This window comes from Podarcis melisellensis (assembly GCF_964234715.1).
Source record: "Podarcis melisellensis genome assembly, chromosome: 15".
NCBI classification, from domain to species: domain Eukaryota; kingdom Metazoa; phylum Chordata; class Lepidosauria; order Squamata; family Lacertidae; genus Podarcis; species Podarcis melisellensis.
The window spans coordinates 39,784,968-39,802,420 of NC_138532.1; the positions used below are offsets into that span (position 1 = coordinate 39,784,968).

The following is a 17,453-nucleotide window of genomic DNA, read 5'->3' on the forward strand; positions in this document are numbered from 1 at the left end:
ATGGATAAATAAGATGGGCGTCTGATCCTGCCATTTTTGGGGGGATGTGTGTGTAGGGACTTAAAAGTAATCAGCAGGCTAATATCTAAAAATGTAAACAAGAATCTCCTGTGAAAGGGTGGAAAGAGTGAGAGATGTCTGTGTGTGTATTGGGAGGGGAAAATACAAGAAAATTGCGCATCCATTTTTAAAATGCGGTATCTGCGGGACATATTACCAAGCCATGAATAATTGAGGGGTCTCCTGTAGCCAGTCGCCAGAGCCCATAAAAAAAAATACTCCTGGCGTGCGCTCCTTTCCCCGAGACCAGATAAGAATAGCGTTTAAACAGCCTGGCCGTGTTTTCGTCGCCACCTTCCCTCTTGGGGGCCGTGAGAAACTGGGGCCGGGGAGCCGAGCAGCTTCCTATCATTAAACCCCGATGAATAATTCAGGCAAAACCTCAACATCGTTTTTAATAAAGCCTGCGGTGTGTTTTAAACCGGAGGGGATTCGGAGCTGATCTATAAAAGTGAGCGGATGAGATGCTTTCTGGGTTGAATTGGAAAGGGGGAGTGTGCGTGCATGTGGTTTTGTTTTTGGGGTTTTTTTTGGGGGGGGGGGTTGCAGACGCAACCAAAAACTGATTATCCAAAATCAGGGAGGGGGACTCTGTGTCCCTCCAGATGCTGGACTACAACTCCCATCATCCATAGCCAGTGGATGATGGGAGTTGTAGTCCAAAGACAGCTTGACCTCCCCCCCCCCCGATTTTCCTATCCATGGCTACTCTGGAGTAGCGTGACTTTCAGACCCTCCAAGTATCCCTATTTACTTCTGCGGGAGCTTGGCTAGCATTGCGCTATGAAGCTGCCGCGGCATGCAAGCGGTTACTTGGAAGTAAACCCCACCGAATTTTACGGGGCTGGCTTTTGAGTAAAGGAACAAGATGGGAGTTCTGGCACAAAGGATATGGTGATGTTTTCCATTTCCCCTCCCCTCTCCCCCTCATCCCGATTTATTCCAAGTGCTTTTAAATTGCTAATATCTGGAAGAATCGTCAGAGTGCTTTTGGTTATTGTTTTTAAAATCCGACTTCCAAATTTTCTTCCCTTAAACGGAGGGGGAGGGATATAACGTGTTCCGTATTAAGAATAGGTGTCCAGCACCTAGCACCTCGTGGGGGGGGGGGGGAGAGAGCAGGGTGGCCAGGGAATTTCCTGGAGCTGAAGTGACACAGCTTTGTTTGGGGAGGGGAGAGTGTCCATCAGGTGCCAAGCTTGAATTAAAAGAGGTTTGTCCTTTAATTTTTCAGATCACCCAACTGAAAATCGATAACAACCCCTTTGCGAAAGGATTTCGAGATACCGGGAATGGCAGGAGAGAAAAAAGGTATGAATGAATACTAATCAAGTCTGGGGATTTTTAAAAAAGCAGGACACCCACCCACCCCTTTTCTTTCCTCCTCCTCCAACTCCCCTCTTAGGTGTTGACCTGCAGATGTTTTGGAACACCCTTAACTCCTGACCATTCATTGGTCATGCTGGCTGCAACTTCTGTAGGGCACCAAGTCTGCCTGCCTTTGAGTTGCCTGTTGCGGCTGCAGTCTGAAAAGCCCTAGCTGGAAAGCAACCCCACTAAGCACACTGGACTTACTTCCAAGCAAACACCTGTGGGATTGTGACCTGCACCTTAACCTACAAATGTTTACATGGTAGTTATTAATAGCAGTAGCAGTTGCATTTTATGTGTTGTTCCACCAGTGTGCCCATTTATCAATTACTATTGCTACTACTGTTATTAAATAATGACTTATCAAAGCCACAATAATAATCAGAATATTATTAATAACCATCCTAATAAAAACTGCACCATCAGTATGCTCGTTATTACACTGATGGTCCAGTGAACAGAAACAACCATGAATAAACATAGGCGCATTGATGGTGAAACAATGAATGTGTGTGTTTTAAAATATATATATTATTACGGTATTTTTATTAGTGCCATCAGCATTCCTGCCACTTCTCAGAGCCCAGGTCTCTGCCCCAAAAGCGTAATAATCTAAAACATGACCCAGGTTAAGCAGGGCAGAAATATGTGGCTGTCTCAGTTCCACGGGTTTAGGTTTGGTTACAGGTGTGTGTGTATATATATCTGCAGTTACCAGTGAATAGCCAATGATCCCTTTCTCCGGCTGTCCCTCTCGAAACCGAAAAGGCAGAGACAGAGAAGGAGGCTCTGGGCACCTACCTCACTGACCATCTGTTTCAAACTTAAGACTAAAGCCTGCTTTTTGTCACTGAAAGGAAACAGCTCACTCTCCCTTCTTTGCGGATGTACGAAGATCAGTGCAAGGCAGACCGGGATGGGGGCGAATCGGATGCGTCTTCGTGTGAACCGGCCCCCGTCCGGGAGTCGCTCCACTCCCCCTTGGGCACAACTCCCAGTCCCCTGAGGCTCCACCGGAACAGCAGAGGTAAAAAGCTTCTGAATACCTTCCTAAAAAAATTAATAATCTTGAGTAGGAACCATAGTTTGCTCAGGGTGCTAGGAGCTGTTGCTCTGCTAGGGGGAAACTACAGTTCCCAGGATTGTACTTTTTTTTTGGGGGGGGAAGAAATGTGCTTTAAATGTGTGGTGTGGTCCTGTTGAACTTCGTGGGGGCTCTTTTTCCCTTCTGAAACTACAAAAGACTTTGTTGTTGCTTTCTGCAGGCTGATCCCAGGCATGATTTACTCAGAAGTAAATCCCACTGGCTTCAATGGGCCTTTCAAAGTGCTATATTTTTCTCCAGGTTGGATGCAATGGGAAGTTTACTTCTGAGTAAACAAGTGCAGGACTGGAAGGCAGGCCCTTGTGTCCATGGGGTTGTATCTATTGATTAACAACAAAAGTAATATTTCCCCTTCATCAAAGCGCTTAACACATCTTTTCACAACAGGCTTGTGAGACTGCCAGTGTGAATATCATTCCCATGTTGCTGAGTGGGGTTAGGGCAGCTATTTTACCTTCTTGTACTTGCGATCCAAAAGATTGAATGATTTTTCTTTTAATCAGCAACAGAACTGGGGGTTCAGATCGCACTGAGCGATGCCTCATTTTAACCAGCACATGCGTGGGTGTGTGTTAATTCAGCACGAAGCCGTGTCAAGGCCTTGAAAATCTACCTGTCTAGCGTCAGCCGTGCTCAGAGGAGACCCATTGAAATGAATGGACAGGATTCATTTTTAGCTGGATACAAACCAGTAGCTCTGGTTTACCACAACTCAGGAAAGTGTGCTTAGAATTGCAGTGTGGAATAGGCACCTGAAATAACATTCCCTAGGACTAAACCCTTGAAAACTATGTAGGATTTGGTGAGATTCCTGCATTGCAGGGGGTTGGACTAGATGACCCTTGGGGTCCCTTCCAACCCTACAATTCTATGATAATTTAGGAACACAGGAAGGTGCATATTGAAATCTAACTGGAATCATCTATCAATATTTTATACCTAGGAATATACTTCCCTGGGGGTAAACCTCATTTGAACAGTGTATGGCATTGACCTCCCCCTTCCCAACCAATCTAATCTAAGATATAAATCCTAAAGTGAGGAGTTTCTTATCAAGATTGCTGAGCTTAATTTAAGAACCAGAGTGGTTTTATTTTTATTTTTGGATTTTATTTCTGTCGAAAGAGTCTGCTTCGATGGGCTTCTCATCAACTCAACTCTCTTTCCTCACTCCCAGCCAATAAAAATATTAGCTTAGAAAGAAAATTGGAGAGCTTTCAAAGAGGAGAGGAAGAAAAGAAGAAAAACATCATTACATTTTTAGTGATTTAGCTTGCAATCCCCCCTGCCCCCCCCCCGTTTTCCAACCTGTAAATCAAATTTGCAAAATAGAACCCACTGGATTTAAAAGGCAAGAGACTCAACAACGCAATCCTTTACCTGTCTACTCAGAAGTAACTCCCGCAGAGTTAAATGGGGCATGCGTTCAGGGAAGTAAATTTAGGATTTTGCTGCCTCAGACTTCAAGATTCAGATAAATCTTTTTTGTTACGGATTTGCAGCCTGATCACAACGATGAATAAGAAGTCTTTTCCTTTGTTGCCTGCATAATATGCATGCATATTTTTAGAAGTATTTTTCATGGATATCACAGCACTTTCCGAGTAAACATCATTTAGGTTCAGGATTAGCCCCATTGAATCTGGTGGTTGGTGTATTTCCAATTCCATAAACTGATACAGGATGTTTTTATATATTTTCCCTCTTCAGTGCATCTTACTCGCTTGCTCTCCACTCACAGCAACAGATACGATCCTTCTGACATCTTATTTTTCTTCCAATTACCCATTTCAACAAGGGCAATTTCCCCCATCAAAACAGATCGAATTTCTCTTCCAGTTGGGGGAAGGAAAGAGGGCGAGGAGAAGGCGCCCCTTCACTGTTTGCTTGTGCAAAATTATGGATTTTAAATAAAGTGGAGTAAGAAACCTTTCCCCCCTCCTTTTTTTACGTTGCACGATAGGTGGATCTCTCCAGGTGTCGACGTGATTGAAATGGCCAGTTTTATTATGCCTACGCAATGGAGAGCGACTGGTATATATACACAGTACCTGTATATATAATTTCTCTCCATCGCTTTGCTGGTGAGAATGGTCAGTCGCTGGGGCGAATGACCCTGTTCTCTATCGCCCCCTGGCAGCGACTCTAAGCACACTTCATTTCCTTCTTCACCTGTATATATTTCTCCACTCCTTTGAGGGTTGGTTTTTGTGATTTATTTATTTTTTGCAGTCTCCTGCAGCGACCTCAAATTGGAAGGTCAATCAGCTGCGCTGCTAGTTGATCATTTATTACAGAGCAGAAGAGTGTTCATTGTGTCAGTCCACAGACCATAGCAGAATGATGGCTATCTAAAAAGAATCGAATAAGCAAATAGGAATCCTCATCTCAATATGGCTTCCCCTTCCTGTTATGTGTTGTGAGGTTTCTGTCTCTTACAGTCCATTCTGTTTTAAACTGACTTGGGCTGTCATCCTATGCTCCAAGGAGCGGGAGCCTCTGGGTCAAATGCAGCCCTGTCTCACTCACGTTGTGCAGTTGGACCAAAGAGGGGGTCTGGGGGCTATATTTGATGTGCAGGGTGGAAGTTCCCCAACCCCTGACTTATTCCATTGTAAGTGGTTTCTTAAGGGACACGGGTGGCGCTGTGGGTTAAACCACAGAGCCTAGGACTTGCCGATCAGAAGGTCGGCGGTTTGAATCCCCGCGACGGGGTGAGCTCCCATTGCTCGGTCCCTGCTCCTGCCAACCTAGCAGTTTGAAAGCACATCAAAGTGCAAGTAGATAAATAGGTACCGCTCTGGCGGGAAGGTAAACGGCGTTTCCATGCGCTGCTCTGGTAGAAGCGGCTTAGTCATGCTGGCCACATGACCTGGAAGCTGTACGCCGGCTCCCTCGGCCAATAAAGCGAGATGAGCGCCGCAACCCCAGAGTCGGTCATGACTGGACCTAATGGTCAGGGGTCCCTTTACCTTTACCTTAAGTGGTTTCTTACTTCTCTGAATACAACAACAACAACATCCCCTTGCTAGAGATTTGGTTAATGTGCACTTCTGTTTGACAACGCATAGACAAAGGGAACTTCGAGATGACCCCGTTTATGGAGTATCCATCTTGATTTGTTTGCAGGGAAATGAGTCAAGGCCTGCTATTTAACGAGGGTTCATTCTGATTTGTTCACAGGGAAGTTAGATAGAACATTGCATTCGTCTCACACTTTCCAGTGCGTTCTCCTCCCCATCACTTTCCTTCTTGCAAAAGGAAAAAGCTGATCTGTTGGGGGAGGAGGTTTACTGTGTAAGACCCTCCAAGTGTGCAATCCGAAATTTGACATTAGAAAGTTGGGGACTTTTTTAGTTTGGAGAAAAGTCGAGCAAGAGGTGACATGATAGTAGTTTATAAAATTATATATGGCATGGGGAAAGTGGATAGAGAAAGGTTTCACTCTCTCTTTCTCTCTCCACTTGAAATCATGGAAATCCAATTTAGCTGAATGTTGGAAGATTCCAGACAGATAAAAGAAAGTCCTTCTTCATGCAACGCAGAGTTAAACTACAGAACAGGAGGCAGTCATGGCCACCAACTAGGATGGCTTTAAAAGAGGATAATACAGGTTCTTAGAGGTTGAGGCTCTCTTTGGCTGCTAGCCCTGATGACTATGTTCTGCCTCCACTGCCAGAAGCAGGAATGCTTCTGAATAATATCAGCTGCTGGAAACTGCAGCGGGGGAGTGCATGGATGTACACAGGTCATGCTTGAAGGTGGGGCTACCTTTGAAGGTGAGCCAGAAACTACAATTAATCCAGAATGTGGCAGCCAGACTGGTGACTGGGAGCGGCCGCCGAGACCACATAACACCACTCTTGAAAGACCTACATTGGCTCCCAGTACGTTTCCGAGCACAATTCAAAGTGTCGGTGCTGACCTTGAAAGCCCTAAATGGCCTTGGTCCAGTATATCTGAAGGAGCGTCTCCACCCCCATCGTTCTACCTGGACACTGACATCCAGTTCCAAGGGCCTTCTGGCGGTTCCCTTACTGCGGGAAGCCAAATTACAGGGAACCAGGCAGAGGGCCTTCTCAGTGGTGGCACCACCCTGTGGAACGCCCTCCCACCAGATGTCAAAGAGAACAACTACTACCAGACTTTTAGAAGACATCTGAAGGGAGCCCTGTTTAGGGAAGCTTTTAATGTTTGATGCGTTACTGTATTTTAATATTTTGTTGGAAGCCGCCCACAGCGGCCGGGGAAGCCCAGCCAGATGGGCGGGGTATAAAAAATAATATATTATTATTATTATTATTATTATTATTATTATTATTATTATTATTCCCGGAGGTGGCCATTGTGAGAACAGGATTCTGGTCTAGCTGGGCCATTGGCCTCATCCTGCAGGCTGCTCTTAAGTTAGTATGTGATTGAATCTTGGAAGCAACCAATGGTGTGAAAAACAACAACCCAACAGCACAAGACCCCTCTTTAATTTTATTTCCCCTCTCCTTTTGCAGAAGACAAGGGCAGCGACCAAGAGCTGGAGAAGCTCCCCGAAGGGAAGAGAACAAGCCCTGACCCTGGGAACTGCAGCCCCCATAGCAGCCCCCGTTTGCAAGGTGGCGAAGAGCGGAGTAAAGAGAGAGCCGGCAAAGCCAGCAATCTCTCCAAAGAGAGCGCCGCGGAAGGGGGCATTTTCAGCCCCCTGGGCTTGGAGAAAGACAAGGTGGAGGGGCGCAGGAAAGAGCCACCCCAGCCGTCTCAACAGCAGCAGCAGCAGCAGCAGGAAGGATCCAAGAAAGAGGCTCCGGATTGCACCACCCTGGGGGGCAGCAAGGAGTCCTTTGCCCCGCTGATGGTGCAGACAGACAGCCCTCCACACCTGAGCGCTGGGCACCTGCAAAGCCTGGCGCTCTCGGGGCTCCACGGCCAGCAGTTCTTCAACCCCCTGAGCACCGGCCAGCCCTTCTTCATCCACCCAGGACAATTTGCCATGGCTCCCGGGGCCTTCTCTGCCATGGGCATGGGGCACTTGCTGGCGTCAGTGGCAGGCGGAGGGAGCCTGGAGAATGGAGGTCTTTCTGCCTCGCAAGGGGCAGCTGGCACAGCCACCCCCTTCCCTTTCCACCTCTCCCAGCACATGTTGGCTTCTCAGGTAAGGCGGCAAGGAGCTATTTCGGGGGGGGGGGGGAATGGCTAATAGTGCTGCGGTGTAACAACCTGGGCAGCCTGGTACCCAAGTAGATCAATGTACTTTGCCTATGGGAGGCCCCAGGTTCACTCCGCACTGTCAGCTGCTGTGGCAACCAGGTAGCAGGTGATGGGAAAGACTGGAGAGTCACTGCCAGTCAGAGAAGGCAGTGCTGGGCTGGATGGCCAAACAGCCACACCTGCAATAAGGAAGGCTCCTATGTTTCTGCAGTCTTTTCCTAGGGCAGCATGGCTAAGCGTGAAGGCCACAATCCTAAGCAAGCCCCTTTGAACTCAATCAACGGGCTTAATCCTGAGTAAACATGCACGAGGACAGGTTGCACCAAGGCTCAGTTTGTGAACTAGGGAAATCTCTGCAGTTCAAATCCGGCCCTTTGCCAGCCCTCCTGACTTGGTATTCACTCCTGCATCTGCAAAATGGGTATAATGAATGACCATATGCAGTGGTTGTAAAGGCCTTTGGCAGGATGCTGGACCCAGATGGGCCTTTGGCCTGATCCAGCAGGGCTCTTCTTAAGGTGCATAGGAATGAATGAGCATATGTAGGCAAATGAGCTTTTTCTGTGTCATCCTTGGGGACTGTATACATAGTTTCTGTGCAGGATATGACAGCTTTTGAGAGTTTGGTCCAGGCAACCCGCATGCTGACGCAGGAATCCCAAGGTGGTCTGTTCCATGAGCTTTTACTGGAGTCTGCTGTGGAAGCTGATCCTTTAGGGCAAAGGGGGAACTGCCACACCAACCTCAACTTGCCTTTTGCCAGCTCCCATTTGCCTGCTTTCTTATTTACAACCAGACCAGGAGGTGACCCTGCCTGACATCTCCCTCCTTTTTGCCTCCTGTAGAACTCAGCCGGGTGGTGGATGGAGACAAAACCATAATTAAGTTGGCCACACTCTTCACTTGCTCTGGCTCCACCTACTGTGTTGACTCCTTGCATTCTGCCCCACCTGTTCCAATGGGCACCAGCCACTGCAGCGGGTCAGGAAATTCTTCCTAACGTTCATCCCCAATCCATTTACCGTATTTTTCGCTCTATAAGACGCACCAGACCAAAAGACGCACCTAGTTTTTGGAGGAGGAGAACAAGAAAAAAATATTCTGAATCTCAGAAGCCAAAACAACAAGAGGGATCGCTGTGCAGCGAAAGCAGTGATCCCTATTGCTGTTCTGGCTTTTGGAATAGCTGTGCAGCCTGCATTCACTCCATAAGACGCACACACATTTCCCCTTACTTTTTAGGAGGGAAAAGGTGAGTCTTATAGAGCAAAAAATACGGTAATTTTCATTTGGTTCCACTGGCTTTTTCCTACTCTCTGGAACAACAGGAAACATGTTTGTTCCATCACCCACATGACACCCCTTTAAATACCTGAAGACAGCTATCATAGTCACCTCTTAATAATCTCTGGGCTAAAGATACCCAATGCCTTCGACCATTCCTCATCTGGCTTGATCACCACCATTACTGGTCTCATTAAGGAGCCTTGGATAAGCCTCTGAGGGAGTTATTGGGACTTCAGTACACAACTGTTGTCATTAGGGTGCCCCCTTTGTTTGGGGGACTTTCCTAGAAGCACAAGACTGGGACATCATAGGAACATAGAAGCTATGGCTTTTCCTCGGCAGGAGCTGAAACAAGACTGTGTGTTGGGCAGGGAGGGTGTGCTTGCTTCTGTAATGCTCTTTGCTTACAGGAAGAAGAAGAAAAAGACGTTTTAGGAAATAAGTGCCTTGTGGCTCTAACTAAGAGGTGTTTTATCTATCCGCTTGGGTTTGATTTGAAAATTGGAAGGTTTTCTTTTGGTCCAGAATGCATTTAATTGCATCCGGACTGGGTGGTGCTGGGTGCTGCCCTGTTGAGACTGCTGGGGAAGAAGGCAGGAAGATGGTCAGCAGATGAAACCAGAGCCAATTACAGGCAAGACCCGCTCCCTGATTGGTAACCGGCAGGAGAGGGCAGGCTGAGGTCAGGCTGCGATTGGTGGAGCAGTGGCCCATTTGCCCTGTTGGGTATATTACACCGCAGTGTTAAAACACGAGAGGGGATAAGGCTTTTGCCAGAAGGTGAACCTGCCAGTGCTGGGATATGCTTTAGTAATTCTGGCTTGTCGCCTGCTCTGCACCTGGTCACCTGTGGCATATAGATTTTTCTGCTAGCTGTAGTCAGGGGACCTTTAGTAAACTAGAAGATGACGAGTTGTTTTGGTTTTTTAATGTGCCGCAAAAGACTACTTATTGCAGCAACGTACAGGCAGGTAGGGCCAAGAACATAAACCCTGCAGTTGGGTCAAAAGAGGACCCCTCAAGCATCTCTTTCTCAGTGGCCAACCAGATGCCTCTTCCGGGAACCTCGCAGTGGCTCCCCCTACTTTGATTTCAGAGGCATCTGAGATTGGAGGCAGACCATAGTCATCATGGCTGGTAGCAATCAACAAGCTTCTCCTCCAGGAATTCCTCGAGGCTGGTGGTCACCACTGGATCTTGTGGGAGCGCATGCCAGAGTTCTAACTAGGCGCTGCGTTAGTCATGTTACTTTTGTTGGCTTGCAAGGACTGAAAGCTGATGTGCATATTTGGGGCCTTTGCCATTCTCAGCTGCGGTCAAGGTTGATCCTATTGGTCTTTGATCTGCCATCTGGCCTAGCCTCCAGCCGACTCAGATCTAGAACCCATATTTAGCCTCTGCACGTGGCACACTTCATTTTTAGTTTATTTTTGCAATGTGAGTAGTATTTATTTCCACTTCTCTCTCATCCTCCTCATATATTCTCGCCACCATTCCCTGCCACCATTCATACTCTTATCTGCCCTGCCCCACTCTCTCTCTCTACATAATAATTAAAACAGAAAAGAAAATAGCAGACCCACCTTGGCTTCCTCCACACCCTGTTTTTCAGAACCTGGTGGTCTGACTCAAAGGTGCACAAACTCAGGCTCGGGGAGCAAATGCAGCCCTCCAGGCCACTCTGCCTGGCCCTCAGGACTCTCACTAGGCCACGCCCTCTTTCTCTAAGCCACACCTCCTCCCTCAAGCCACACCCTCTCACTGACCCTGCTTTGCATCCTGAGGTGTTTTTGCCTGACTGAAACATGTTCTTGAACTGGGATTGTGCCTCTTGCTAGGGGGGCCGAAGGATAGAGACATTGGGTGTGTGAATGTGCGTGTGTGTGCAGATAGTTTCCTACTGTACAGAGGTAAAATTCAAACTGTTGACTCATGTGGCCATCAGAAGTCTGCCGCAAACGAACATGGGCCCTGGGCTGGAACAGTTGCCCCAGTCTAACAGTGCTGGCATGCTCACATTACTGGGGATTTTGACCGCAGTTCCGAAAAAGGTAGCAATTGCACTCATCTTTAGGAGGACAGGAAGCAGAAGTATAACAAGGCAGACCATTGGTTCCTTTTGTTTAATTTTGTTTGCTTGTGCTAGTTTAGTATCCAGAATGGCTACCAGGATACTATTCCTTCTATTTCCAATGTTCGGGTTGTGAGTGCCGCTGCATATAGAGTCAACGTGGAACCACACCCACCAACCCACACCCACACCCCAGCAGGCACAGGGAAGCCTCAAGGCCTTCAGAATTACAAAAATATTTGGGAGGGGGGAATAATGATGGATGAACCCAATGAGGACTGAGCATGCTCAGCAGCCACAGAATGCAGAACGAGTGTTGGTGGGGCACTAGAAAGCTGGGGGCGGGGAGAAGGCGGAATGGAGTGTGGTACAGGAGGGAATGGCTGGCTGACTAGAAGACTGAAAAAGTGCACTCCACACTATCATTTTTGCTGCAGGTCCCACTTGAAAACATGCAATCTGTTCTGGCATGCCTGCTGTTTATATGCTGGGGGGTGCCCCGTTTCGAGAATGTGATTTCAGAATTGCATGTGTGAATTCCCCCTATGCATAAAAAACCCAACAACAACAGAGCCGTCAACTGATTTGAAGAATTGTTAAATGAGCTTTCAGCCAGTTGGTTTTATTTAAATAAATTTGCACACTAACCACGATTAACATCTAAGATAAAAGGGACCTATCATGGTTAGTGTGCAAATTTATTTAGATAAAACCAACTGGCTGAAAGCTCATTTAACAATTTAATCAACAAAAGAGTCCACTAAATGTTATAAACAAGGGCCATTATATTTCTGTATCAGATTGGAACCTACCCGAGATAACTCAGATGTATTCCCTCCTAACTCAGGAATAGACCGAACCTTGCAGAACCCATCTTAAAATTGTATTTATTTATATAGGAAAAAATATATAAACTGCTTACGTTGAACTCCTTGCCTGTTGATATCAGGCAGGCATCTTCACTGCACTCTTTTCAGCACCTACTAAAAACAGGACTGATGCAGATATTTAGAAAGCTGATGAGAGTTTTCATATGTTTTTAGTTTATTGTTGATATATATATACTGTATATTGGGAAGTTTTAAATTATTGTTAATTCCTCTTATTGATGGTTTTATTGTTCTACTTTTTTTTGTAAACTGCCAACTGACAAAATGCTTCTATTAGTGAAAATAATGTACAAAAATGCATTCATATTAGAGGAAATAGCTTGCACAAATGTGTACCTTGGGCACACAAATTGCACACAAATTAGGTGAAATTCACACAAAAAAAGGTGCATGAAATTTTGTTGTGGCTGTTGAACTACATAGCAAGCCTTTAGAGAATTTGGCAGATTTTTAACATTAGCTGCAGTTCAGTTAGGAAGCACAAGTTAAGGATGTTTGGCATTATTCTTCAGATTTGGCAACGCATGCATGTGGGGTATATATGGGAAAGTGGAAGCAAAAGTGGTGCATGGAAATAGGGGAATTACTCTCAAAACTACATATATTAATAACAACAGAAATGCATCTCTTAGGCGGAACACTCATGACAATTTCATGCAGATGTCTTGTTGATTTTCAATGCACTCTGAATGGGGTAATCTGAAAAAAATGAGAAGACTGAGAGGAACTGAATTTTACATATTCAGTCATCCTCACCTGGACTTACAGAAAGAACTTTAGCTCAGTGGTAGAGCATCTGTTTTGTATGCAGAAGGTCCCAGGTACAGCCCCCTAGCATTTCTGGGTAGGTCTGGGGGGAAAAGGCTCCCTGCATGAAACCCTGGAGAGATGCTGCCAGCCAGTGTAGACAATACTGTTGGCCTGACTTTATCTATCCAAAGCAAGTTCCTTCTTGTTGTTTTTTAAACCCCTTTTTCGATATTAGTTGGTTAATCAAGGCATTTATTTATTCATCCTTTCTGCATAAAATTTTAAGCCTGCTTTATCTGCTGGCGGATCTAGTTGTGCTTTCAATCATACTGAGTCACTGCAACTCAAAGTGCATTTAAGCAGCCTTTAGTATCTAGGCAGGAGATTTTCCTGGATTGGGGCAGAAGGGAAGTTGTACTATGTCATTTAGACAAAAGGTCGGGGGAGGGGGCGGGACCCAAACTGGACCCATCATGTTTCTAGTCTTGTCTGTTCAGCTTAATGCAAGCTTTCTTTCCCAGACTTCTTGAGCCCAACAGGGGGCAAGAACCCAGAGCCAATGATAGGTGAGGTCAGAGCTAATCACAGGCCGAGGCAATGAATTCTTTTAAAATAAATAAATATTGAAACTTTTCAACATACTATACAATAAAAGCCAAATTGATCTCAATGAAAATAGAAAAGAAAGGAGAGAATAAGACAAACACATGAAAAATAGAAAGGAATACAGAAAGAAAACAAAAAGAACAAGTTGAAAAAGGGGGGACCTTCTGTTGGGGGCACATCTTAATCCTTGTCTCCTACAAAAGTTAGTGAACCCACCCAACTCTCCACTGGGAGCTTCTCTTTCTTCTTCTAGCCTCCCAGCCTGGGAGATCTCCCCTGCCTCTCATACGGGGTCCTTCATCCTCCATCCATCATCTTCCTGTTTGTATCCTCATTAACACACAGTGGAGGACATCAAGAAACAAAACAAAACACATTCAGATTATTCAAAATGTTCACTCCAGGAACAGCTGTATTCCAGGATAATGTTCAGCTGTTCCAGAGGCAACTAATTCTAGTTTCCTCGGAATCCTCCTCCCTGCTGGCTTCTACAAGGACAACACAAAGGGGGAGGGAGCTGACAGGCAGGACCCCCTCTGGGAATGGTTATGAAGGAGGAGGGAGGCAGGGTAAGGACTGGTGGAAGGCAGGCTGTGCTTTTGGGGGGGGGGGGCAGAGCCCCATTTGCCACTTTGGAGCAGTCTGTATTGTAAGCCTGTGCTTGTTCACCAGTTGCATAGCCCCTTCCGTTTGTTATCCAGATCAGCATAAGAAGAAAGAAAGAAAGAAAAAGAAAGAAAGATACAATTCCCTGCCCCAAAGAGCTTACAAATTAAAAGCTGACCGCAGTAGAGAAATAAGGCTGGATATGCCAAACGTGCAGCAAACTCCGTGTGGGCAATACAAAAATAACAGAACATAATGAACAATGAACAGAAGTACAGCACAGTATATCCAAGACAGACTTAATATTAGGTTGGAAAAGTCCTTAAGACAATTAGGAAAACTGAATTCCATGTTGTAATGTGAAGAGGGAGTCCTGTGTGTCTGTATTTGCTGTCCCTAAGATAAAATCCCAGCAAACCGCGTAGAATTTTTCAGGGCCTTCCAAGCCCTTGCGACAGGTAAAGCAGAAATTGACTGATTTGTCCATCTCTGGAATGGGAGGGTATGAATTGTAACACCAAGAGAGCAATAGATAACGTGCTAAGATGTGCACATGCTTGCCTACACGGAGCCAAATCTGTTTGCTGTAATTTAACACAATGCCTTTGCTTGTTCCTTTCAACTCTGTAACTGGTGGTTTTTCTGAGCTGTGAAATTCCATAACCTCCTTTTTGTCTTTCCTTGTTCCCAGGGAATCCCGGTGCCTACTTTTGGTGGACTTTTCCCTTACCCGTACACTTACATGGCGGCGGCAGCTGCCGCAGCATCCGCCATGCCAGTGACCAGTGCCGCCACTGCCAGCTCGCTATCCCGGAACCCCTTTCTGAGCAGCGCCCGTCCTCGCCTGCGTTTCAGCCCCTACCAGATCCCGGTCACCATCCCACCAAGCACCAACCTCCTAACCACTGGCCTGCCTACCAGCTTGAATGCCAGCTCAGAAGGTTCAAAGCCCGGAAGCAGCAGGGAATCCAGTCCGCTCTCGGATCTACCCGTTCACAAACCCAGCAGCCAACGGGCCTCGTTGTCCCCTAAAGGGTCCTTAAAGGATTCCATCAATGAGCTCCAGAACATCCAGAGACTGGTCAGTGGTCTAGACACCCAGAGGGAAGTCTCTCCCGGAAGGGAATCCCCCAAGTGACTTAACCCTTGGGAGAGGCAGCCCCTCCAAAAGGGATCAGGAGATGCTGGGGGAAAAGGTGTGTACAGCACAGTATAAATATTTATTTTCAGGAGGAGGGGGGGATTTAAGATAAGGGAGAGTAAGGATGAGGGAGCCCAGGTGTGATGCACTACAGAGGCACCCAGATGGAACAGGGGAGGAAGGAGGCACACTACAACATTTGAGCATCACCCGTTGGTAAGAAGGATGGGAGAATTTTGGTGCTGACCTGGGTTCTGGAGGTCAGCCCCACAACCACATCTGCCCCCAAATGCACACTTGTTTCCTGGTTCTGGATGTTGTAGCAGGATATATAGAGAGAGCTATGGTCTTGGAAGGGTATGATTCAGGCCACCTACTCCTATAGCTTTTTTAAAAATAAAATAAATAAAATCAGCACTGTTGGAAAAGGCATTTTGCTACTTTCTACCTATAAGGATGGAATTTCTGAAATGCGGACATTGTTTTCAAGCAGGAACAATGGGGGGAGAATTTTCTTTCCTCTTAAATCTACAAACTCTGGCTGACTCAACACTGGACATTCATTTGGGGCGCAGTACATAAGAGGACAGCAGACTTCTGAAAGTTGACATCCAGCTCCCCAATTTCCTGGGAGGCCATCAAAAATCATCCACAGTGATCTTTAGAAACTGGTACAGTCAGTGTGATTGACTTTCTTTCTTTCTTTTTTCTTGAACTCAACCTGTGTACCAGAAAAAAAATTAAAAGAAACATAATATTTATGGAATAAATGGTAATTTGTGTAAATAAGCTATACGAATCCCAAAATATGCAAAAATTGGTATTAATTTATTCAGAGTTGTACATTGGAGTGTACATAATTAGAGTTTAACTCGTCACATTTCATTGTTTTGTTTTTTTCATTTTACGTGAGCATACATATTGTAAATGAAGACCTATTTAGCTCTTTGTGAATGGAAGAAAATATTGGGTTTTCTTTTTGACTTTTGTGTCTAAAAAAAAAAAAGGCTTACCCTGCCTGTTCAAAGACAATCGTGCCATCAGTACTGCTCTGAAGACATGGGGGGAGGGAGTTAAATCCTTTTTACAGGGACTCTACAGGGAACAGTGTCCCCTCCCAGTATATAACCATTGAAAATGAAATTTTAATGTTGAATGAATGGGGCAGCGGGAATCTCTTTTGGAGCGTGGGGTATTAAAAAAGAAATGCAGGAATAAACCTCAGGTTTTTATTTTTCACTCCAGAACAACAAAAAATGAAAAAAATAACCTTTAAAACTATACTAAAATTTAAAATATCACATGGACAGTGTGCTATATATTGTTTTAATTTTTTTTAATGACATGATTAGAAAAGTGCTGGTTATTCGGGTATCTATCTGTTCAATTTTTTTTGATGAGTTCTCTCACATCTTTCAATAAAAAATATTCAAAGAACAAACCCCTCCCCTGATTTTCTCTCCTCTCTCTTTCTCTCTCTCTTCTTCACACAGAGAATCTAGATCAGACAAATGGTCCACCGAGAGAATGTCCCATTTCTCTTCGTGGCCAACCAAGTGCCTTCAGGTATAGGAGGCAAAAGGTTTCAGCACTTTCCCATCATTGTCTGCCTGGCAACTGACACTCAGTTATATACTTCCTCTGAAACTGAAGGCTCCACACAGCCATCACAACTAGTAGCCATCAATAGAAATGAGCAGGGGAATTATGGGGAATTATGGGAGTTGTAGTCCTGCAGTGGCTGCTGGGCAACAGGTTCCCCACAGAGACATTGGCTTTTAAAAAAAAGCGGAGGCGGGTGTTTAGACCATTGGTCAACCACATCTCATGATCACACCATCCACAAATTAAATCTGCCTTTTGTGGAGAAAGCCTTTCTTTCACCTTAACTTTGTACGATATAGAATTATGTTATTTGGTATAAAAGAATTCATCCTGGGATGTTCTATAATTCAATTTATAACCTCCAGACCTGCAGCAAAAAACACCCCAGTACATTAAAGGCATTGCAAGCTGGTATATGTCTCCTTGGAAGACAGTCCTAAAATGGCAGAGTGGAATATTTCTAAAATGGTGCTGCCTACCATTGGGCCTCCCTGTCTCCTGTCCCACCAGACTCATTGGGCACCAACAACCACGGACAACTGCCCATCAACTTTTATTGGATGACCCCTGAATGCCAATATTATGAGCGAGGAAGGAGAAAGGCGGCTCTCCCTGGTCTATTTAGTCAAGCATTCTGTTCTCACGGCACAATTTCAGTGCTCCTGTGATTGGGGTCGGCCTAAGGCGTTTTCCTGCCTGAGGCAAAAGTCAAGATGGCACCCCACCTAATTCCATGTGCAGAAGCCAGATGGGCTGACA

The 17,453-nt window shown here is 45.7% G+C and overlaps 1 protein-coding gene across 1 annotated transcript in view; it reads left to right on the forward strand.

Moving 5' to 3' along the window:
- The window catches only part of TBX2 (T-box transcription factor 2), a 34,207-nt gene extending 17,677 nt beyond the window's left edge, over window positions 1–16,530 (forward strand). Inside the window, exons 4-7 of the mRNA XM_081890357.1 lie at window positions 1,295–1,371; window positions 2,289–2,458; window positions 7,045–7,682; window positions 14,640–16,530. Of these exons, the coding sequence (XP_081746483.1) occupies window positions 1,295–1,371; window positions 2,289–2,458; window positions 7,045–7,682; window positions 14,640–15,086 (1,332 nt within the window). The 3' untranslated portion in view covers window positions 15,087–16,530. The remainder of the gene's footprint in view (window positions 1–1,294; window positions 1,372–2,288; window positions 2,459–7,044; window positions 7,683–14,639) is intronic.
- The last annotated feature ends 923 nt before the right edge of the window (window positions 16,531–17,453 follow it).